This window comes from Melopsittacus undulatus, chromosome 2 (assembly GCF_012275295.1).
Source record: "Melopsittacus undulatus isolate bMelUnd1 chromosome 2, bMelUnd1.mat.Z, whole genome shotgun sequence".
Taxonomy (NCBI): domain Eukaryota; kingdom Metazoa; phylum Chordata; class Aves; order Psittaciformes; family Psittaculidae; genus Melopsittacus; species Melopsittacus undulatus.
In genome coordinates, this window is record NC_047528.1 from 23,696,242 (window position 1) to 23,719,801 (window position 23,560).

General features: G+C 38.3%; 1 protein-coding gene across 1 annotated transcript in view; it reads right to left on the minus strand.

Moving 5' to 3' along the window:
* The window catches only part of DCLK1 (doublecortin like kinase 1), a 246,013-nt gene that overhangs the window by 99,579 nt on the left and 122,874 nt on the right, over positions 1 to 23,560 (minus strand). Inside the window, exon 4 of the mRNA XM_034060074.1 lies at positions 13,335 to 13,434. Coding sequence (XP_033915965.1) covers positions 13,335 to 13,434 — 100 coding nt within the window. The remainder of the gene's footprint in view (positions 1 to 13,334; positions 13,435 to 23,560) is intronic.

A 23,560-nucleotide genomic window follows, 5' to 3' on the forward strand; every position in this document is an offset into this window, starting at 1 on the left:
CTTTTATATCCTGTAATTTCATGTATTAGATCTCGAAATAATTAACCTGTCATGGTCTCAGGCTAGAAGCATTTATCTTTCCCTTTATATAGAAGAGGCATAAAGAATATTTAGGAATATTGTACATGAGCTTACAAAAGACTCCTGTTTCGCACTGTACCCATATACCCCAGTTACTTTTAAACAGCTCAAAGAACTAGCATTGTACCTCCATACTACAAGCCACTCCAGCTATGTATAGCTGTATCTCCACCAGTAAGTGTCTCTCATTGTGGGAATACAGGTGACCTGCCAAAAACCTCAGGCAGTCGATGATGAGAGGGATGTAACCAGAACAGCCATAAAATATCACAGAAGTGAATAACAAATGTTGGTATGCAGCATATCCTGCAGGGAAGGACACAAGCTGATAAGCAGGGATAGTGTGAATTGTAGTGTTGGAAATGATCAAAGCTTAGCTAGTACAAACACAAGGATAACAGTTGAATAGTTAAGATCTAAAAATAGGTTGTCTAAAAATAGCTTGTGTGATTTTGTATAAATATGGGAAGAAACTCAGTAAAACCAATTCAGTTTGCACACACACGCTGTCTCCGTCTCACACTTTGCTGCATCTCATCTATAACAAGTTCTAAACACCTACTAAGCACCTAAGTCAAATTCAGAGTTGGAAATAACGACATCATAAAAGTAAGAAGAGGAAATACTCAATATCCCACCTCACTAAAGATGAAAGCTATTATAGCACAATGCAATGCAAATTATATTAGAGCTCAATGCAATAAAAATCCAGGGAATGAAATACCGCAAAATAAAGCAATTCATTAGATTAATCTCTAACACAACACAGTATCAAGGAACCTCTTATCTTAGGGCCACGAGGATGTTCAGGGGCCTGGAGCACTCCTGTACGAAGACAAGCTGAGAAAATTGGGGCTGTTCAGCCTGGAGAAGGGAAGCTGCATAGAGACCTCACAGCAGCCTTCTAATATCTGAAGGAGGCCTACAAGGATGCGAGAAAGGGACTTTTCATCAGGGACTGTAGCGTTATGACAAGGGGTAATAGGTTAAAACTTAAACAGGGGAAGTGCAGGTTAGATATAAGGAAGAAGTTCTTTACTGTAAGGGTGGTGGGGCATTGGAACAGATTGCCCAAAGTGGTAATTGCTCCATCCCTGGCAGTGTTCCACGCCAGATTGGACAGAGCCTTGGGTGACATGGTCTAGGGTGAGGTGTCCCTGCCCATGGCAGGGGGTTTGGAACTAGGTATCTTAAGGTCTGTTCCAACCCTAACTATTCTATGATTATATGATTCTATGTCCTTACACTAGACTGCAGACACATGCTTCCTCTTGCTTCCTACCTCTTCAGTTTTATGACTCTCTCATTCCTGCATGCAAGATATAAGAACACTTGTTTTGGGGTGGAAAACGTGGACCAGCGCCAGTAAGAATCACACTATTTCAGCCTACTAGGAAGTCACTGTTTTCAGCATCCAGTATAGCTCAATCAGTGTGTAGGTGTTTAGGTTAATTATAGGCTTGCCCATGACAAGAATATCAGGTATCAACAACATGTTTGTTATTCTGTGCTACCTTGCTATGTACTTACAGTACTTACTATGAAAATAATGCCATGTTTGCTTCATTTCTTGAAGGCTTTCCTCCCATCTTGCTGTTTACCAAACCTCATCCAACCATACATTTAGAACAGAGTGCCTCACAGAGGGGGAGAAAAGTTGTTGGCTCTTTCATATCATTCCTCTGTCTTAACTGTGAAAAGCTGTACCCAAATCTAGCCCAATTTATCAATCACCAATCACACACTTCCCTAAAGAATGCAATTATTCTGAATTCAAACCTGTGTAACTGGTTTGAATGTGGTTTTGTTCGCAAGAACATGTAAGTAGGTGTAGACTGCTTGTAATGGGTAGGAAAAGGAAATGAAACTTTCAAAACACTGAAAAAAAATAGAGAATGAATTATAATAACCATATTTTTTGTTCTTTTTAAACAAAACTGTTATGTAAATGTCCACTGCAGTAGGGTTGGTTTTAAAGAAAGTTAAACAGGCACGTACAGGCTCTCTTGCAGCAAATAAAGTTATTTAACATACCTCAAGGAATTCAGAATATTATAGATTGTTTTTTTTTCTAGTTAGTCCCTCAAATATTCCTGTATTACAGTACTGAAAGCTAGTAGGCAGCAATTTTTAAAAAGAAAACCATAAAGTGATTTTGTCTGAAGAAATAAAACCATGTGGTATTTTCACAGCTATTTAAAAACAGCATTACTTGGCATGCCCTTAATAAAAAGAATGTCTACAGTGTCAGATATTAATAATTTGAACGTTTTTCATCAAATTTTCATGTACACAAGAAAAAATATTGAGCTGCACCTTAAGAAAAATATCAAATAAACCAGAGTCATAGGAGTCGGCAAATGATTACAAGAAAAAAGTAAAACTGGAGATTTGGACAAACTTACTACAATACAGACCTCCTCAAAAGTTTATTTTTACAGACAAAATCCTCATGCACCAAACAATTAAATACAACACTCTTACTAAAGCAAAACACTGTTATATGCTGACATTAAATCCACTTTCACACCTGGACGCACATGCCTCACACATTGAGCTGTGCTGCAGTGTGGGCAACAAAACCCGCCTGCACATATAGGCACATATAATTGCCAGCCCACCCACATTTTTTCCTCTTCTACCTCCACAATGGTATTGCTACTTTCAGCTGCAGTGGACTTACAACAGCATTGCTTTAACTATCAACAGAAAATCCAGAAATCAGCTTCCTGAGTTAAAAAAAAAACCTGAGGACTTCAGGACTGTCTCTAATTTTAAAAATCCCTGGGCAGCTTTTGTCTCCAATATTAATGGGTTCTCCTTGAATGCTATCTGGTTCAGGCAATTAAATTTTGCTGTAATTATTTAGACAAAATTAAGTAAACAGGCTGAGTCATCCTGGCAATAGGCTAACAGTGGATAGCTGGAAAATGTGATTTTACTAAGAACATCTGCTAACACCACAACACTTACTGAGGTGTGTAAAGTCTGAATGACTTTCTTTTTTTTTTCTCAGAAATTTTAAATATTGGCAGATTAAAAATACATGTTAAGCTTGAAATAGCCCATGAAACCATCTTTCATTCTGTATGTCACAACATACTTCACAGACTGTTCAGAGGAGTGTTTTGAAGCTTACAAATGAGATTGTTCATAAGGCTGATGTCCTAAAGAGCCTGTTTATATTGAGTATGGGAACTAGATCAGTAAAGAAATAATAGGCAAGCTTTACTGATATGAATTTCTTTTGCTTTACAGGAAAGTGTGGCAGCATTAAATTCTGCTACTATCTAATTAGGATATACAAAGATATTTTTCCCTCAACAGTGACAGGTCTTACATATATGCACAACACAATGCATTTTGCAACTGACTTCTGCATTCTGCTTTAGGATTAGTAGTTTTTATTTCTCCAAAGATTCTGATCAGACAGGATGTTTTTCCCTCATTACATATCTTTTTTTTCTCATTATATATCTTTTTTTCCAAATACAGAGGCAAAAATATTGCAATAGTGTATCTGTCATTACTACACTGTATCATGACTCCATGGCATTTTGTTTATTATTTTTAATGTTTTTGGGGGGGGGGGGTTGTTTTTTTTTTTTTCAATGTTCTCCTCTGGCTAAAACCTTTATCTAATTTAATTTACTTTGCAAAGTCAAAATCAGCACAATTCTGGCAAATATGACTATGTGAACATTTGATGTTTAGGTTGAGGTATAAACTTTACTGACCAGTTCTTTTTAGGCTTTTAATCTTCTGATAGTTGAGTTGGATCTCATCAATATATTTTGGACCAGTGCAAACCAAAGACAGATTTTGGGTTGCTTTTTGGTTGTAATTTCAAGCTTCCTCAATGTTCAAGCCCCCAAACTCTGAAGTGCAATTAAATTCACTAATTACATGAATTTTTCAAAGTGTTCTCCTTTAATATAAAAAACCCACTTAACTGCTGGAAGGGTTTTGTTTTCTTTAATCTTCTATTCAACATAAGTGAAATCAACATACATTTACAATATCTAATGCTTTTTCTTAAACAGCTCTTCTGTAATATCATTATTATTAACAACACTAAATCTAAAGAGAATAAATGTTCTCAACATTAGAAGCATTTTCTCTCTAACCTGCATCTAGGAAGTTTAAGGGTTCTCATAATACGTTAGTATTCCTCCTACTGTAAAAACTACACAGCTGTCTGCATCCAGTCTGAGCTGTGATCCCAGCAGATTCCCAGCAGAATCTCAGGAGAATGGTCCTCCATCAAGTGATTTTTAAAAAACCAAACTGGTTTTATTTATGTAGGTTTCCCTTATTTTTAAATGTTTACATATAAATTTTCTTTTTTTTCTTAAATGACAATTTTAAGCAATTTATTTGATTCCAAAGTCAGGCTCCCTGGTGTGTATTCTCCATAATTCCCTATTTTATTTTTTTTAAGTAGAAAACAATATATCCTATCTTCCAGCCCTTCTGTACTACTGCTATACAAAAAATCAGTCCATTTAATTTTCTCAAGTCACCTATTCTCTAGACATCAATATGTGCTTGCAAAACAGAAAGAGTCTGGAAAGTTAAAGACAGAAATAATTTGTATAAAGCTTCATCAAAATTGTTCTCCTGAAGGTGCTTTTCACTTCCTGAACATGGTGTCTTCATGAGAAACTAGCTAGCTCTGTAACTTGTCTTCCCTTTTGTCCTAGACAATCTTAACAACTCTAAGTACCTGTGAAAAATTTTTCTTTCCTATTTCAGGGTAACAGGAAAAACTAAGTGATTTAAATTTGTCTTCTAACCACCCTGCACACTATAAGGAATAATTAACAACCTTCCAAAAACCTTTCCTTGACCCAGGTCTTTCAGAACTCAGGTCAGCTCCCTAAAAGGTTTTCTTCCAAAAGAAAAAACACAAGTGTTACAACTCCTGTAGAGCAAAATTACATATATATACATATAAAAACAACAAACAAAAAAACCTCTGACTGAAGAATAAAAGAAGCCAAATCAGAGCTCCATGACCTACCACCTACGGGTGTTTAATTCCATGGCAACATGCGTCTTCCTAATGATTACTCAGCTTTAGATTACCTTATGCATAATATTAGCATCCAGTCCTCCTGCAGGGAGCTATGCTACGAAAAAAGTATATTCCAAGGTGTCGTGGTTTAAACCAAATCTGCACAGTTCGCTCACTCACTCCCCCCCCTTGCTCCCCCAACTCCCGGAGAGTTAGGAAGGAGAATCCAAAGAATGTAGCCCCCACAGATTGAGATAAGCACAGTTTAATAGCTAAGGCACAACACAAATCACTACTGCTATTACTACTACAAATAATAATGATAAAGCCAATAACAAGTGAAGAGAATACAACACCTCACCAGCCACCAACCCATAACTCACCCCACCCTGCCCGACCGAGCACCGACCGATACCTCCTTCATCCCCCAGAGCTCCAGCCCTTCCGGGTCTCTCCCGGTTACCTCCTGGGTATGACGTGCTATGGTATGGAATACCTCTTTGGCTAGCCTGGGTCAGGTGTCCTGTCTCTCCTTCCTCCCGGCCTCCCCTCCTCCCTGGCAGAGCATGAGCTCAGAAAAATGCTTTGAACAAAACCAAACATTTGAGCAGTAACTCAAAACATGCTCGCTATCAGCAACCGTTCTCAGCCCGAAAGTCAAAACACAGCACTGCACCAGCTACCAAGAAGGAGAAAAATGACTGCTACTGCTCAAACCAGGACACAAGGTTACTGTTCACAGAAGCAACTTGAACCCTCAGATAACACTTCTGAGTTTTTCAATGGGAAATTTCTGTAGGTTGCATTTTGAAAACAGCCACAGTGAACTGCTGCAGCATATGTTGTGAGCCATCAGGTTAGCAGTGCAGACAAACACAGATGTTTTGCAGAGGTCTTCTACTGTCTGTGTTTGCAGGACAGTAAAACCCTTTATGCTTGACATATTTGTGTCTGTATACACAGCATCTCAGTAAATATGTATGAGTATATAAATACAAATACCTGTCACTGAGGTACTCGGTTTCTGATTTGAACACTTAGAAATATTACCCAGGTAGGTTTTGATTCTCTCTCAGCCACTGTACTGCAGCTGAGTGTTTGCTAAGACTGAAAAAAAAAGGCCCTTAATGAATAGATTTTTCTCATATTCCCTCAGAAAGTTTCTGCTTTCTAAAAGCTAATGAGCTCTGGATTTTGAATAATTATTCTCTTTCTGAAAGACTTTGTCAGTATAAGAGAATCTGTGGATGGCTCTGGCATTAAAAAAATGTGTACACACTTACTCAAGATGTGATAAAACTACAGGTATAAAGTCTGTACCTAGTATGAGAAGCAGAAAATTAAATGGGCGATTTAAGAAGTCCAATTTTATTGATAATGAGTAGAATCTATTCTTAATACAAATACCTCTGATACAACCATACTACTCAACAAACCAAGGTCTCCAGGGCACATCCTAATACAGTTTACCAGACAGCACAGATCAGTTTCTCAAACTAATGACATGCTGATGTTACAAGAATTACTCATCTTGAAGCTGTCTCACACAAACTTGTAATAACTCAAGAAAATGGGTCTAAGTCACCCAAAGGATCTCCTACAATAGGACTACAGGGTACATCTTTCCAAAAATAGATTAGATTCTAATACTTTCCAGCACTGGAAAGGATCTGCAAACTGTGAAAAACACAAATATATTTGCCAAGATATTGTTCACCAACAGCCAACACTGTACACTCCATTTTAAAAGCTAATTAAAGACAAGTAAAAGTACAAATATAACCATGTGGGAAAGGTAATTCCTAACATCTCTGATGTTAAACTCCTCTACGCTTGTCACCAAATTCCACAACAAATTCAGGGTAGAGGGTTATAATATACAGCTACTGTCTGCTGATTCCATCATCATTGAACTGGAAAAAGGAAAGATAAAAGTCTCTTCAGAAAACACTCAATACCATCCTCTAAGGATACAGATTGAACATACAAGCTCAAAACTCAACCTGTGGCCTATAAAAAATTATACAAATTACACAAACAGTGAACTAGGATCAAAGATTGGAAAATAAAGCAACTTCTCTGAAAGAAGAGATAGCAGACAGTCAAATTAAGAACTCAAGTGCCAAGATCTACCCTGTTATGCCTAACAGATTTCTCTGTTACTTCCCCAGAACTGAAAGTTTGTTTATAAAACTGGTCATAAAAATTGGAATTATACTCTTTGCATTTGGGTATACAACTGAGATGTTTGAGAAATTAGTTTAAAATGTGGTGTTAGAAAAATCATCTCCTGAACCAATCTGATTAATCTAAATATTCCTCTTGCAAGATTCAGTTCAATAAATTACAATACAAAAATAAAATGAAAACTCAAAAATATCAAAAGCTATACAACACCAATAAATGCATTCTGTCTACTCTGTTATTAATGACATATTAACATTACTTGTTATGAATAAAACCTCATGTATATTAAGATAATAATACTGATGATGCTTAATAACAATTTTTCTTTTATTTAAAATGAACTGAAGTTTTATATTATAAATTCCCAATAAAAATGCAATTTAATTAATATGCAGCTATTTCTGAGAAACGCTTGATATTTTGTATTTTTATATCCAAAATCAGCTTCACAATGGAAAAATGTTGAAGAAACACGCACACTCAAAACTCCTTATGCAAATGAAGTGGGATTTCCATCAGTTCTAATTTCTTGAATGGTGTTTCATTCATGCTATTTTTAACAGACATCAGAGAAAGCAAATACTGAAGAAAACATATTGAAGAACATTTGGTTAAAAGAACACAGTGAACTGGCATGAACTGTAGTCTTACTGTTTGGCTAGTTTTAATGAGAGACTCTCATTAGTTTTAAGTGATCATGATTTTTCCTAGTTACACATACAGGAAACTTTTTTATAGCAATACTGATGAAAAGTGATTACTATGCAAATATACATGTATGCATGGTGAAGAGGTGGGGAAAGGGAAAGAAGAGGTAGGCACTACTGTATAAATCTGGATTGAAGAGTACATATATAATCTTCTTGAAAGCTCTAATGTCCTTATTCGCATCTATAAATCTACCAGACAGGGGGAGCAAAGATTTATGATTTAAGTGACCAAACTTTCACTGCTAGGGATTCTTAGGCAAAAAGGTGAGAAACAGTATCTCAAATAAGTAGACTTGAGAGACAGAGTATATTCAAAGCAAATAGCTTGCAGACAGCAGATACAGAAATGGACTTACTCAATCAAGAATGTATCTTCTAAAAAGCCAAATATTAAAAGAGAAATCCTGCATAGAAAAAACCTGAAGTTCTGTGAATGTGTTTTTCATGTGAAAAGTTTATTTGACTTAAGCATTACTACAGATATTATTTCGTGAGCACCACATGATATTATATTACCAGCCACCTGATGATCATGTGAACATACTGATACTGTTCTCAGTATTTAACTGCAGAACAGCATTTGAGGCGAATCATTCACACACTACCCTATGGACAAGTACTTCTGCACAACCAGAGGCAAGCCTGGGGTGTGGGCCGGGAGAAGAAGGTACTTCCAGCTTGGCTGGATGCAGGTGGTCTCAGTGAGGGGATGTTGCCATCATTTTGGAGAAAGTTGTGAAACTGTCACAGTGCTGGATAAAAAAGAGACCCCATTAACAACCTTACTGTAAGGAAGAGAACAAGGACAAGCAGTAGCATGCCAAACAGCAGGGAGCCAAGAGGGCTGTGCAAGTGTCTAAGGCATTATGAGAGGGTGGAGATGAAACTGGAGGTCTTGGATTAGGAAAATAAAGGGGACACTGGAAGCAAATCGACAGGACAACCAGCTTCTTTCCTTCTGCCCTTTCTGAACCATTAGCCTAAATGGTACTCACAGTCAGAGGACTGGTCCCCTCTGCCTGCATTTGTTTCTGCCTCATACACAGAATATATGTCTCCAAGGCCCAGAAGTTGTTGACATTTGAAAATATCACACTGCACTGGAACACTTTATATTTATGCCTCTGTTGAAAGCAAAGTTATATCTCAAAGTCCCCAGAACCCACCACTACTTTCCATTTGCCAAAGCACGAGTTTTTAATGAGGACAGAGTAAGTCAGCCAGCATGCTCTCCACTCCGAAGTCCAGCCAAAAGCTGCTTAACACATCAGTCTCTGTCCTATAAATCAGGGTAGACAAGGACTATAACTAATTTCCCCTTCCTCCCTCTTTTAGGAAGGACAGAGTAATGGAGGTTACAGAAACCTGACAGTTACTAACAGGGATAAACATGATACTCCTGACCCTAACTGCAGTTACTGAATCAGATGCGTGTGCATGCTTCCACGTGCACATGCATATGTGTGGACACCACAGGACTCACATTTTCCTGGCAAATTATCTGCTGCTGGCAAGATGAAGCAGTAACACTTCTGGCACAGAGATACTGAGCTGAGGACTAAGATAGGCCAGCAAAGTCAAAGTGAAATTAGGTTTCAAAGATCCTAGTCTTAATTTTCCCCTAGAAGAGACTCATTCTCATCATTGTTTCCATAACAATAATATGTGCTCTTGACAAACGATCTGTAGCTGTTTTCACATCCAGACATTCTGTGTTGGTTATGCTCTGCTTGGAGGCAGACACTGGCTTCGGTCAGCCGAGATCACAGTCTTTTTACATGATGTGTCTCAGTATGTGATGAATTCTGGTCATACTTAGGTTTCTGCAACTCTTAAGCTTCCAAAGAACTCAGCCAACATTAATTAAACATTAAAAAATAATTTAATTTAAAAAAAATAAGTAAGTCTGATACTGCCATCTGCAAAAACTCACATCTTTTACAGTACTAAGGAAGAAATATCCATATAAGCCAAGGAGATGTTCTCATTTAGGGACAATTCCATGAGCTATTTACACTGCCAAATCCTGTTTAGGTGCCTAAATAATAGCTGATTACAAATATTTTTGTGAGCATGGCCTTTAAACCTTAATCATTGCCAACACACAGCTGAGAGCTATAGAAAACCATCCTCTGACCTCTTCTTCAAAAAGAGCTAAAGCAAAACTGTGATTTCTGGGAAAGCTTCCAGAACTACAAGCTAACAATTCCTGAAGCATCACTGCCATATTCTACACTGAGGAATTTTTCTTCTTACAAGCTGGCAGATGTAATGCATGCTTCATTAATATAATGTTTTTGTGCTTATACTTCTCACGAAAGCTTTCTATGAAAGTAGCATTGCCACTGATGCTTGACAAACAAGGAGTATTTACTTCTTAATTTTAGGGTCATTCCCATGCATCTTCATGTCCCATCTGCAGTTCTCTTGGTAGAAGTATGTGTGGATATTTTATCTATTGATTAGGTTGAATATGGAGATGATTGCTAGGAATTATGATGTGGGTGGTGCCTTATTGATTCTGTACTTCCTGTTATAGTGTGTTCAATATGAAAACCATCTGTATATCAAGGAAGAGAGTAGAAACTGCAATGTATGTGCCAACTGCTTGTTTTTCTCTTTGATAGTTCCCTAATTAACTGGCTTTTCTTAACTGATTGCCAAGGGAATGTGCAGTGCCTCTTCCTGAAAAGACATAAAACAGAGAAGGGACATAATAAACAGGAGGAACAAACACTCCTTTAAGGACAGGTTTAAGCCTGAAGTCAAAACAAAGGCTGAACAAATTATTCAGCCTAAACAAGATAAAATTTATGTGGTTTATGGAAGTCCACAGAATTTTTCAAAGAAAAATAAATCATCTGTTTCCCATGTTCACAGTAGATAAGAAAATTAGTAATGGGTTTCATTTATAGCAAGGGAATCTGGGGTAAAATAGCTGAAAAACAGTGAGGAGAGTTCACCACTGTCAAAGAATGTCTCAGGAGGTTACAGATTCCTCCTCATCAGAGCCATTAAAGCATCATGTTAAATGTGTATGTCAGAAATGAAACAGGGAATGTTAATCCCACACTTAGGGAGATTGATTCATTGACTTCTAGACTGTTTCTAAATTTCTGATTCTACGACTTTTAAAAGGTGTGCTAGAAGCAAGCCATGGGAGCAGGTTAAAGGCAACTAAAAATAATGCAGACTCATGAATCTTTAGACATTTCCTTTCTGATAGGGTGGAATTAATTGCACCCTCAAAGTTTTTAAGCAACTTTAGAGAAATACAATGCAATACAATACAAGACAGCACTTATTAATAATTTTAATGGACACGTAGTGTGGTCACACAGACTTCATTTGCCAAACAAAACAAAAGTTCAGCTGTTTTTTAATTCTCCAAATCTTGTTCCTACCTCAGAGAAGCCTAACTAGACGTGTATCTAGTTGGTACATCACCTATTAATGGCAAGCACACTAAACATGTTTTCTGATATTAAACTTAGCTGAAAAAATATCCCAAAATAGTTGATGTACACTTCACAAAGGAATTAGAGACAGGCTGGAGTCTAGTTTTCTGCTCGCTCTTTGCTCCTGTAGTCAAACCAGTCAATGTTCACCGAATCTTTAAAGCAAACACAACAACAAATTGCTGAAATTGGACTTTTACCCTAGATTTCAAGCTGCTTCTTTTCTTTCCCCACCCCACCCCCCCCAGCTCATCATAATATGGTTTTAAACACCAGTGTTCCAGAGAAAGAGTGCTTACTCAAAGAGATACTGATATGTCAGACAAATAAAGACTAGGCAGAGTCAGGTTATGTCTGTACTTTGACACTAGACAGCCAAAAAAGAGCACCGTACTTCAAAAAGGGATTTAGACAAATCTGCTGTCATCATTTCTCCCCGAGTCAGCACTGGAAAAACTACCACAGGATTCACTGTGACAAGACACCAGGCAGCCGCCAGTGTCATCTTTCAGACAAGAGACACAAAGTGACTCCAGACTGTGCAGTCAGCTACCTGGCTCTCTTCTCATTAAAGGCAAGGACAGCTGTGCTGGCTACATTACCACCTGGGAAACCCCTGTGCTGCCCAAATATGTCCCCATTTCCTTTCTAATTCCTGTCCTAATGATGGCTAAAGTTACTTTTCCACAGTTAGTGCATTTTAGCTTAGAGGCAAGTACAATTATGGCAAAGAACAAATTTGCTGCGCTGATTTTTATTCCCATATTATAAGGTCCTCTAGAAGAGGGCAGAATGTGTGCTTGCTTCTGCTTGTGCCTGATAGAAAATGTTATTCCTTTGCCAGTAGCAAAGATACCTCCTTTTCCAGACTTATCTTTCAACTCACAATGTAAGGTCTGCACAAGTCAGCTCCTTCTGCTCCTGCCCAAGCTAATGGAGCATTTGTCTGGATCCAGGTAAACCAAGAACCCTTCCAGTTTCACAGGTTATTCAGGGAAATACAATTGCACCATCTTTCATTTTGAATGTGCATTTGCATCAAAAACAGTGATGAAGTGGTGAAGTTAAACAAATACACACATGATGACTATGAAAGAAGTTACTACTGTAATGGAATATTTTCTTATTTTCCAGTCAGCTGTTGAGACCTTTGATATTTCAAAAAAAAGGATGCGAGGAGTTGATACCAGTGGATTACAAACATACCTTGGACTGAGAGAGACCACAGGGGCAATAAAACCTTTGCTGGGTCTTGCAAAATGCACAAATCTTAAGAGATTTTTTATTTTTACTGAAGTTTCTAAGTTAGGAAAGGTCTTTGTAACAAAAATGGTATTTTCAAATCATATATTTTCCTTGAATGATTATGTACATTGGTTACATTATTGTATGAGTCAATCTCTGAGAAAAAAGAGAACTCCCTGAATTTTCTCAGATTACTTTGCATTTGCTGATTATCTTTCACACAGAATTTTATCTATCTTCCTTTATCATATTACCTGTGGAGCATTATCTATATCTCAACTGTAAGGACTGTGAGGTTGAAAAACAGTAATAAGGAAAAAGAATAAATTCAAAGAAAAATTAAACACATAACTCTATGCAAGAATTTGCAAAAAAGGAGTTCCACCAAACACATGACTACTTTCTATGGTATACAAAATTCAGGCTGAAGTAGTACGCTGCACAGGCAAATATGTTTCCCTTGGCAGCTTTACTGTTGCTTTCAGTTACCTCTTATTTTCAGTATTTAGTATTTAAGGAATAAAAATATCTATGCACTTTCTGAAATTAATTTAGGTAAAACAGTTTTGGCTTAATTAGCATGATATGGAAATCTGCCCTATACTCTGGTTGTAAACATTTTTTAATACATCTTACCACTTTCATCCAGCAAGAAATCATCCTGGTAACGGAACTTTTCTGGTCCACATGCAATAAAAATGTCATCATCGCCAAAGAAATCCTGAAGGCACATCACCTGCAAGCAGAAAGAAAGAAATTGTATGAAATACTTCATAACCAGAATTGTAAGAATAAACTCCTCCTTGTCCCCATCTGCATGAAAACTCTTCACTTTTAATACTATCAACAGAGCTTCATCTCCAGATAAATTTCAAAGCTGTGGTTTGACCATCTGTTACAAGAGAGAAACACTTTTATGAACACCGCAGGAAGAGAGAGGTAAGACAGAAAGCCATAACTGTCACATTTATTACCTGATGCATCAAAGGGGTATGAGGTAAATGCCTTTTGTTTATGCACAAGGTAAGGGTACGCCATTCAGTAGTTACTGGGTAATTAATTTGCTTGTGAGCCCACATCTCTATCCTTTAGTGCACTGAAACAAGGTTACAGCTTTATATGCAGAATGAAATGTAGTTATTGCAGTAAAATCTCCCTGACAGGGCATGAAACTTATATGGGTGAACTGAGTCTCCCTAACACACTCTTCCTCTTTGCCAGCAAAATCAATGTGAAGTCTGTTCGAAGGTGCCAAGATGAATAACCAGGTGAGCTGGGAATGATACCTATAGTATTGAGTAAAGCATAATCCCTTTCCATTCCCAAATATGAATAGCCAGGATTATGCTGGTATTGAATTATTGTCCATACATGAGATTTACAGGGAGACCTTATCACAGCCTTTCAACAGTTAAAGAGGGAATATAAGAAAGATGGGGACAGACATTTTAGCAGGGCCTGTGGTGAAAGGACAAGGGCTAATGGTTTTAAACTAAAAAAGGGTAGATTCAGACTAGTTATGAGGAAGAAATTTTTTACAAGGAGGGCGCTGTGACACTAGCACAGGTTGCCCAGAGAAACCGTAGCTGCCCCAGGCATGGAAACATTCAAGGCCAGGTGATAGGGGGCTGTGAGCAAACTGATTTAGTTGAAGATGTCCCTGCTCATTCCAGGGGGGTTGGACTAGGTAACATCTGAAGGTGCCTTCCAACCCAAACGATTCTATGATTTTATGATTTCCTTACAACAGCTTTTAGTTCAGAAGACACTACCTAACAGTTCAGTATTTCCATTCACATGACTTCATATTATTATTCCTAAAAAAAAATCAGTAACTTTCTCCAAACCTGAGGTTTTTGGATGGACTTCTTGATTCATTTTTGACAAATTTAAAAAAACAAATTAGATATCTGATTCCCTTTTAAAAAAACAAAGATGCTTGGTAAATTCTGTTCCTGCTTCACATCTACAAGAGGATTTTAGAAGGCTGTATTTGCTTATTTTTACACAATGTTTTGTAATTAAATAATGTACAAATGTTTGAACACAATAATTTCACAAATAAATTTCAAGTGTACACACAGGAAAGTAACACATTAAGAATCTCTAAAAATTAACAACATAGTTGGGAACAGTTCAGTTGAGCCAGACTGCCCCCTCGTAGAAAGCTGGGGGAGGGAAAGTCAGCTTTTAAAGCATACAAAAACACAAGTGAAAAAAATAGCTAATGAGATTTTGCCGGACTTTGTCATAAAAACATGCACCCTCCAAACTGCACCAACTGGTATCCAGAGGATATAAAATTCATATCATGCTTCCCGGAAATGTGCCTGAAGACTTTGGCTTCTACAACAGTGACAAGCCTCTTGAGGAAGAAAAATTGTGGCACTTGTCGTGACTTGCTTGCAGAATAAAATTTGTCATTAAAACTGTTTTTAAAGGTAGAACAAAAGCAAATGAAAAAAACAAGAAATAAAGAGAAGAACAACTAGATGAAGTAAATTAACTGCAAAGAGACAAAGGTACTCCCCAAATTATTCTTTCTTTAAGCAATGCACATAATTTTAAATTCAAATCCACCACAGCCCTATTCTTATCACCATTATCATCTTAACACCAGACAGTACCTTAACACCAACATCAGAAATGTAAATATTTGATGGAGATTTTACCATGTTCCTACTCAGTTTACGTTCTATTAGTGTATCAGCAACCTTTTCACAAACTCATTTACTTCCTATCCTTTTTTTTTGTCTGCAAGACACATCCCGCCTATCTTCCCACCCCATACTCCCACTAAGCTTCAAACATCTCTTCCCTTCAGTCAAGTTCCTCTGAAATTGCCACATCTCTTACAGCATGTATAAACCTACTAATTTGCAGAATGGCATTAAAAAAACCTGTGATTTCTTGTTTGCCTCCTTAGTTTGACACTCTTCTGGGGAGTGATAACCTTTACATTTCTGTTTATACTAAGCAGAGTATTAGAACTGAATGAATAGGAAATGACCTTAGGCACAAAGTTGAGCTATTTTGACAACACGCATGAATAAAAATTAAATTCCTATCTGAATTAAAAAATTGTGTGGATTTAATAAAACTCCAAAATGCGCAGTTAAGAGGGTTTCATCCAAGCCTAAACAAGACATTAAAATGGAGGTAGCAACACCTAACCAGGCTCAACCATGCCAGTATTTACAGCATCTCAGGTTTAATCAGTGCGATTTATATGCAAATAAGAAAGAAAACAGGATTAGCACAACAGAAACTAATCTGTACTCGATACCCTTTTATTAAACTTCATGCTCAAAGTGTTCTCCTGCTTGCTTCTTTCTTCCATGCTCTCAGTTTCCTACTTTGCGTATAAAACTGCATACACTTCTTACTGTTTTTCTTGCCTCCTAAGATTTTACTAATTTAGGAATTATAATTCTATCTTCTAGAAAGCTTACAGCAAGAGCGTAAGTTCCCTCCAAAACTATCCCCCTCTGGAATATCTTCTCTTCAGGCTTCCAGTATCTTTTTATATTATTTACTGGAAACCTTGAGATGTCCTTTGCTGTCTGCATTTTCCATCCTCTATGCCTCAGCATCCCTGGCCTGCTCCAATCCACAGCTCATGCTCCTCAGAGGTTACACTGACGGTCCTTCCGAGCTGGCATCTAACAAAGACACAGCACCCCCTTCCAGGCTCTTCTGAAAGGAAATCTGCAAGCACTTTCTCTTCACACTCAGTCATCAGTTAAGCAACAGGACCTGCTTTTTATTACCGATTTTCAATTCTGGAGAACACAGCTCCTCAAAAGTTATGGTTTAGAAGATCAAGGATTTATATCACCCTTACCAGACTGCCAGTGCTTAAGAGGCCAGTGTGCTCTATTGCATGTTATCAGCTTTAAAATTAGTAAATTTTTAAAACAGTAAATTACAAAAGCCTTCCTTTAACATTTTCATTGTTTACAAGTCATGGAATACATCTACTTCTCCTTCTTTTTCACAAATAAGTTTTTATCTTTCATAATCCACCAAGACATTTCTCATAATGGGGAAAACAAAGTTTATACAGCAGTGGTCAAAGATATACCTTACAGTAAAACTAAACTGAAAACATAAATATTTTCTACCACACAGTTTGTACTAAATGAAATGTGACACTTGTAAACAAAAAACTTTCTGGCAAAGAGGTGATACTTAAAGTTAGTGGTGTCTCTCTCATGCTCTGTAGGAGAATGAATAAATAACAGTAACAATACCAGAGGCCAGGGAGTCCCAGGCATTACAATTGTTTGCATTCATGGTGAGATAGATGACAAGCAGCAGCAAAGAAAATCGATCACTAGTACAGGCTTCAGGCTATACAGAAGTCACATAAAAGACTAGCTGACTAGCTGATGCCATGGCTGACCTGTACATACCCAGTCCAAAACAGAGGAGAGGCAGAATAATTTGGCATGTCTAAACTCACCTGAGCAAGTTGTACAGGCTGAAATTTGGATTACAAACACATCTTTGTCCTAGCAAACAACTTAAGATTCCACATGCCCTTTCAGCAGGAAAAGCAGATGTCTTCCTAGGAAGAACTCCAGATTATTTCATATCTCCCTAGTTGCTGTGGCACTTTCACTAGAAGAGCTGAAAGGACACAGAAACCCAGTGGGACCAGGCACCCACGCTGCTGGGGGAGCAGGAAGCTGAGCAGTCGAGTTGCCCAAGGAGAACAGGGAGCAGAGCAGCAAACTGGTCTACCAGCCCAGCCACAGACTGGCTTTGCACCATTGCACAGACACTATATGCACCTTAAAAATTCCTTAATTTTTCTCTTTTTAAATAGGCAAGTACCTGGAATCAATGAGAAATCTGCTAAATATCGTGGAGCCTTTAGTTTTCTCTTTACTGACCTGAAACATTTAAGCTCTTACTATTTACCTCTTTGAAGTTGTTAACTTTGTTATGGAGACCCTTTTTTCTTGTATCTACAAAAGATGTGAGAAATTATGCTTTATGTTTTGGAGCACAGATGATGACAGGGTAAGAAAAGCAGATGGTAGAGCCATTAGGTGGTTTTATTCTCTCACCACAAGTAAGAAAGACCAGTTGGTAGCAGTGAGAAGGAAGTGCAGAGAGAGGGAAAGAGGAAAGGGGGAAAAGAGGGAAAAGAGAAAGGAACGCCAGTGGAAAAAAGGGAGAGGGAGAAGATGAAGGGAGAGGGAGAAAACGGAGGGAGGGATGGAGAGAGGGACTGAATCAATCCTTTCTCTAAAAGCATGAAATAAAAGCTAGATATTCAATCACCTTTTACAATTGCTTTATTCTGGCTATAGTGGGATTGGAGACCTTTTTGAGTTCACATTTTAAAACACACACACTAAAATCTGGAAAATTTGGATGAACAATGATAAAACCTCAAGCTGGGGTTCCCTCAAGCACTACACTGTTTGAGGGCTGGAAAGAAGAGTAAGAACAAAGAAATGAGGTGGTGTCGTGGTTTAAACCAAATCCGCACAGTTCGTTCACTCACTCCCCCCCCCTTGCTCCCCCAACTCCCAGAGAGTTAGGAAGGAGAATCCAAAGAATGTAGCCCCCACAGATTGAGATAAGCACAGTTTAACAGCTAAGGCACAACACAAATCACTACTGCTATTACTACTACAAATAATAATGATAAAGCCAATAACAAGTGAAGAGAATACAACACCTCACCAGCCACCAACCCATAACTCACCCCACCCTGCCTGACCGAGCACCAACCGATACCTCCTCCATCCCCCCAGAGCTCCAGCCCTTCTGGGTCTCCCGGTTACCTCCTGGGTATGACATGCTATGGTATGGAATACCTCTTTGGCTAGCTTGGGTCAGGTGTCCTGTCTCTCCTTCCTCCCGGCCTCCCCTCCTCCCTGGCAGAGCATGAGGCTCAGAAAAGGCCTTGGACAAACCAAACATTTGAGCAGTAACTCAAAACATGATTACTATCAGCAACCGTTCTCAGCCCAAAAGTCAAAACACAGCACTGCACCAGCTACCAAGAAGGAGAAAAATGACTGCTACTGCTGAACCCAGGACAGGTGGTAAAACAAAAAAGATGCAGGATACAAAGAAAACTCAAATGGTAAGTGGGTATGGGGGTTTCCTTGAAAGAAAAGAGAAATGAAGGATGGCGAAGGAAAACACGAGACATAAAGAAAGGAGGAGACGTGGGCTGAGAGGCAGGAGTGCACACCAAGGGTGACAGGTAACGGAGGCTGGTGGGGAATGAGCAGCCCAAAGGATGGGGCAGGCAGAGTCAGTGGCAATTGCCTTCCAGACTTTATCCTGTAGCCAGCTAGCTGGGAAGTTTTAAAGCTATTTTAAAGTAGCCTTTTTGAACCTGAAACAATCTCATGTTGAGTTTGATTATCATTTCCCTGACAGTGAAAAAGACATTAAAACACCCTTTTATCCTTGGAAAAACCTCAGTGTTTAAATGACTCATGATTTTAGGACTCTGACTCATTAATTTTGTGTCAAGTGTTATGAGTTTTATTATGGAAGTGTTTTTCATTTTTATTTCCCATTTTGGTTCACTCAGACTCAATGTTTAATTCCTAGGTAGGTCTTTTTTGCTCTCCATATGTTGAAAGAGCTCACTATACTTCTGTTTGTTATCTCCTGACTGATTTTTCCAATAAAACAAAGCTCTTCCTTGTTTTAAGATATAAATTGATCTTTATTGATGTTTCCCCTCTATTTTTTTTCTTTAACCAAACTAACCTTCTAACCATCACCACTGCAGTACTTATTTATCCCCACACTCTTTGTCTATTGCTCCATGGAGGAGTCTCAGACTAGGTCCTGAACTGATTTCACTACCATCTACCACTTCAGTAAGAAGTCTCATGACAGCTATGGATTCTCCTAGGAGCTAATAAATCACAGAATCATAAAATCATAGAATATTTCAGGTTGGAAGGGATCATTAAAGGACATCTAGTCCAACCCCTCCTGCAGTGAGCAGGGACATCTTCAGCTGTATCAGGCTACTCAGAACCTCATCCAACATGAATTTAAATTTTTAAGGGATGGGGCATCTACCACCTACCTAGGCAACTTGTTCCAGTGTCTCAACACCCTCTTTGTAAAAAATTTCTTCCTTACATCTAGTCTGAAGCTACGCTCTCTTAGTTTAAAAGCATTATTCCTTGTCCTATTGCAAAAAGCCCTACCAAAACCTCTGTCCCACAGAATAGAACTGAAGGTCTTCCTGAAGTCTTCTCTTCCCCAGGCTGAAAAACCACAACTCTCTCAGCATTTCTTCATAGGAGAGGTGTTCCATCACTCTGATAATTTTCAGGGCCTTCCTCTGGACCCACTGGTCCATGTCTTTCTTTCCTGTGCTAGAACCTCAAAGCTTGATGCAGTACTCCAGGTGGGGTGTTACAGGAGAGTAGAGGGGCAGAATACCTCTCTTAACCTGCTGGCCACGCTTCTTTTGATGGAGCCCAGGATGTAGGTGGCTTTGTAGGCTGTGAGCACACATTACCAGCTCATGTCTAGCTTTTCATCCACCAGTACTCCCAAGTCCAAGTTGTTTGTATAAGTATTAATGTAGTTGTTTAACTACATAATCCTAGCAGAATTACAGGAACAGAATAGACCTTTTACGTTACTTTACTTATCTCCCAGCCAATATAGGGCTGCTTTCCACACTAGCTTTCCCAATGCTTTGTTCAGTTTTGTAATATATTTCTTACTGTGTAAAGCTTCCCTTAGCAGAAAGGCCAGAAAAACAACCTTTACTCATTCAGAATTTCACAGCTTCAGTAAAATCAGAAATTAATAATTCCATACTGGTACAATTGCTTATTAGGTCATTACTGTGAAACAAGAAATCCAAACATCAATAAGGCTTTCATGAAGGGGAAAGAAAAACACTCATGGTTTCTAAATCTGACATCACAATTTCTTTTGTTTTGTTGTTTTGTTATTTTTTGTTTTGGTTTTTTGTTTGTTTGTTTTGGAACCTTTGTTGACCCCATGCTGTGTGGCCTATGGGATAATAGCAAGAAATATCCTTTCTGAGGGGGAGGAATTAGATCTCAACAAAAATTCACAGATCACATTTGAATATTTCATTCAAGTTTAAGGCTGGTCTAATACATTTCCTGTTGGCTCAGGCACTGGGGTTTTTATTCATGCACTTTCACATGCATCTGTCATTACACACATGCCACTTCTTTAGACCCAGTTGTCTACAAAAAAATATAATTTATGATCAACATATATGTACTTCTTCTTTCAGCTTCTGATCCAAATTCTGTTCTCAGATGGTGGCTTAGACAAAGGCATTTGAAAGTATCTGCTACACATTTCTGAAGTTGATCGGCAACAAATTTGCTCTTTTCTGTTAGAGTGAAATCTCCATGGTGACAACTGCATCACCAAGCTGTGAGAGCTTTTCTATGAAGAGCATTTTATCATGAGATTCTCATGACAAGAGTGCCCTCTGTAAACTAAGAGGAGATGTTACCATAGGGGTTTCTGTAAATGAAGAGATGTTACTGTAGGGGTTCAGCTGGCTGTAACTAGTCTTTACCAACTAACTGTAAAACCAACTTGTGTGGCCACATAGCAGATTAATGTCTCTGAAATCCCTCCAAAATAGATGAACACAAGATGACATCATAGTTAGAAACAGGATTTTTTGTACTCAAATTCAGCAAGCCAGCACCCTCAGACACAGGGGTGTTGTGCTTCACCCCACACACACCTTCTGCCTCAGCTACCTGTTCATCAGCACCAGCTCACAACTGACTGCTTTTACATTTGTTCCGTCTGTCACCAGTACAGGGGCTGCTCTGCTTTTTAAATTGTTGAAGATCTAGCATCAGTCTACTACAGTTTGTATATTCATCAACATCTATTCTGCACCACACACTGCTTGGCCTAGGGAGTACATATATGCTGATGATCTTTATCCAGCTAACACCTGGCAAATAAATCACTAGGAGTGAAATATTTGTTTTCCTCATTTAAAATACATATTTCTGTCTTGGTCAGCAACAGCTTTTCATAAGGGCAAGAAAACTTTTCCACACTATTCTTTATACACTAATCTTAATATCCTCTAGGTTGGTTTTGTTTCTTTTTTTTTTTCTGTGTTGCTCTGAATTATAGCACACTTAAGAAAATCAATCTAAATTAAGATCCTAGGTTCTGCAATTGTGCCATCACCTTCTTCTTGAGGAATGTGTTCCATTTGTGACACTAAAAAAAAGACAACAAACTTTCAAATTAATCCTCTAAGGTTCAGATAAAAATAATAGAAACTTGGCAATTCTAATAGACTAAAACTGCCATACCTTGGCCTAAAATATTAGGTGAGATACAATTTTTTTTTACAGATTAATTCAGTAAACAAGCTTTTTTGTTACTGAATTTGAGGAGACTGGGGGGTATTTCCCAACAGGGAACCCATGGGCTTATGCATGAATGCAATGCTGAGAAACACTAATACTGTTTAATGAAGAGTTTCTCTATGGGAACCACTAACAAGGCCAGTTAAAAATCTTCCTGTCAAAAACTGATTTGTGGCAGACAGGGTAAGAACAGTGAGAATGCAGCTCCTATCCACACCGAAATACTACTCCTCCGCAAATGTTATCTTACTTTGACAGCTGCACCAATGCACAATTGCACTGACTAGCTAGTGTGGGACAAAATAACACACATTCACATGGGAAAGAGGGAGAACGTAGGGGCAGCATTATCAAGCCTAGAGTGAGCATCTCCTCCTTTCACCTTCTTTTGTGTCTCCTGTATCAAATGCAAACTTGTTGCTCTTCAGTTTTCTAACCAGCTCATTGCATCTTTTGTCCCTCTACTTCACTACTCAAACCCTGCAATGTACTAAAATTTAGTTTCGCTTTTCACCTCTTAACTCCAAAAGTCACCAGCACTGATGCCTGTTCTTTGCTGCCACCTCTAACTTAAAACACTACAGTTGCCCTCTCACTTCAGTTCTCTCTTTTAAACTCGGCTCTCTACATCACACACCACAACAATGTACCTTGCCAAAAGCATCTCCCATTTCCTTTTCTATCAGACTCCATTTTCTCCCCTACATTTGAGTTAAATTTTGAGTACACTCTTTCCATTCACTCTACACCCTGGCTACAACACTCTTGAAACACAATGTAATTCTCCTCCCAGATCCTCCTCTTCAGCACCCTCTAAAGAGCACCACAGGCATAAAGTTGTGGAGCTTTACAATCTCTCCACTAATTCACTAACGATAGTATTTGCAAATTCAACAAAAGCTTTTTTCTGAAATGCTTCTTCCTCATCTTCAATGTAACTCCAATTTATCAGAGCCACATAATTTCAGTGGAAATCCCCCTTCTGGGAGATATTTCATGGTACCATATTTAGTTATTCTCCTGCTTGCAAAGACTGCAATCAGTACATTTCTCTGCTGTTTCAAACCACTTTAATTTCTGAAGTGGCTTAGTCTTTGGCTCCTTTTTCTTATTGTCTACTATGTCATTGATTACAGTCACCAGAAAACTCTACACCTTCTATATTTCCAATTTAAGAGGCTATAGTATAACCTGTAAAACTACTGGCTTCCCAAGACCATAATCTTAGTGTGCTCCTCTTCACATCCTAAATTCAGGATACTACTTTGCCCCTCTGCCTACAGTCTCAAATACTTCGTTAGTATTACTGAAACCTTAACTGAGTGTATGTTCTACTTTAACCTAGCCAGCTCCTGTTCTGCAGCATTCCAGTCCACCCAAAGCAACTATTAGCAGGCATTTCAGGGGAATATTTAAAAGTATTTCAGATCTTACAGTTACCAGATGTGAGGTGAACAAACACCTTTACTA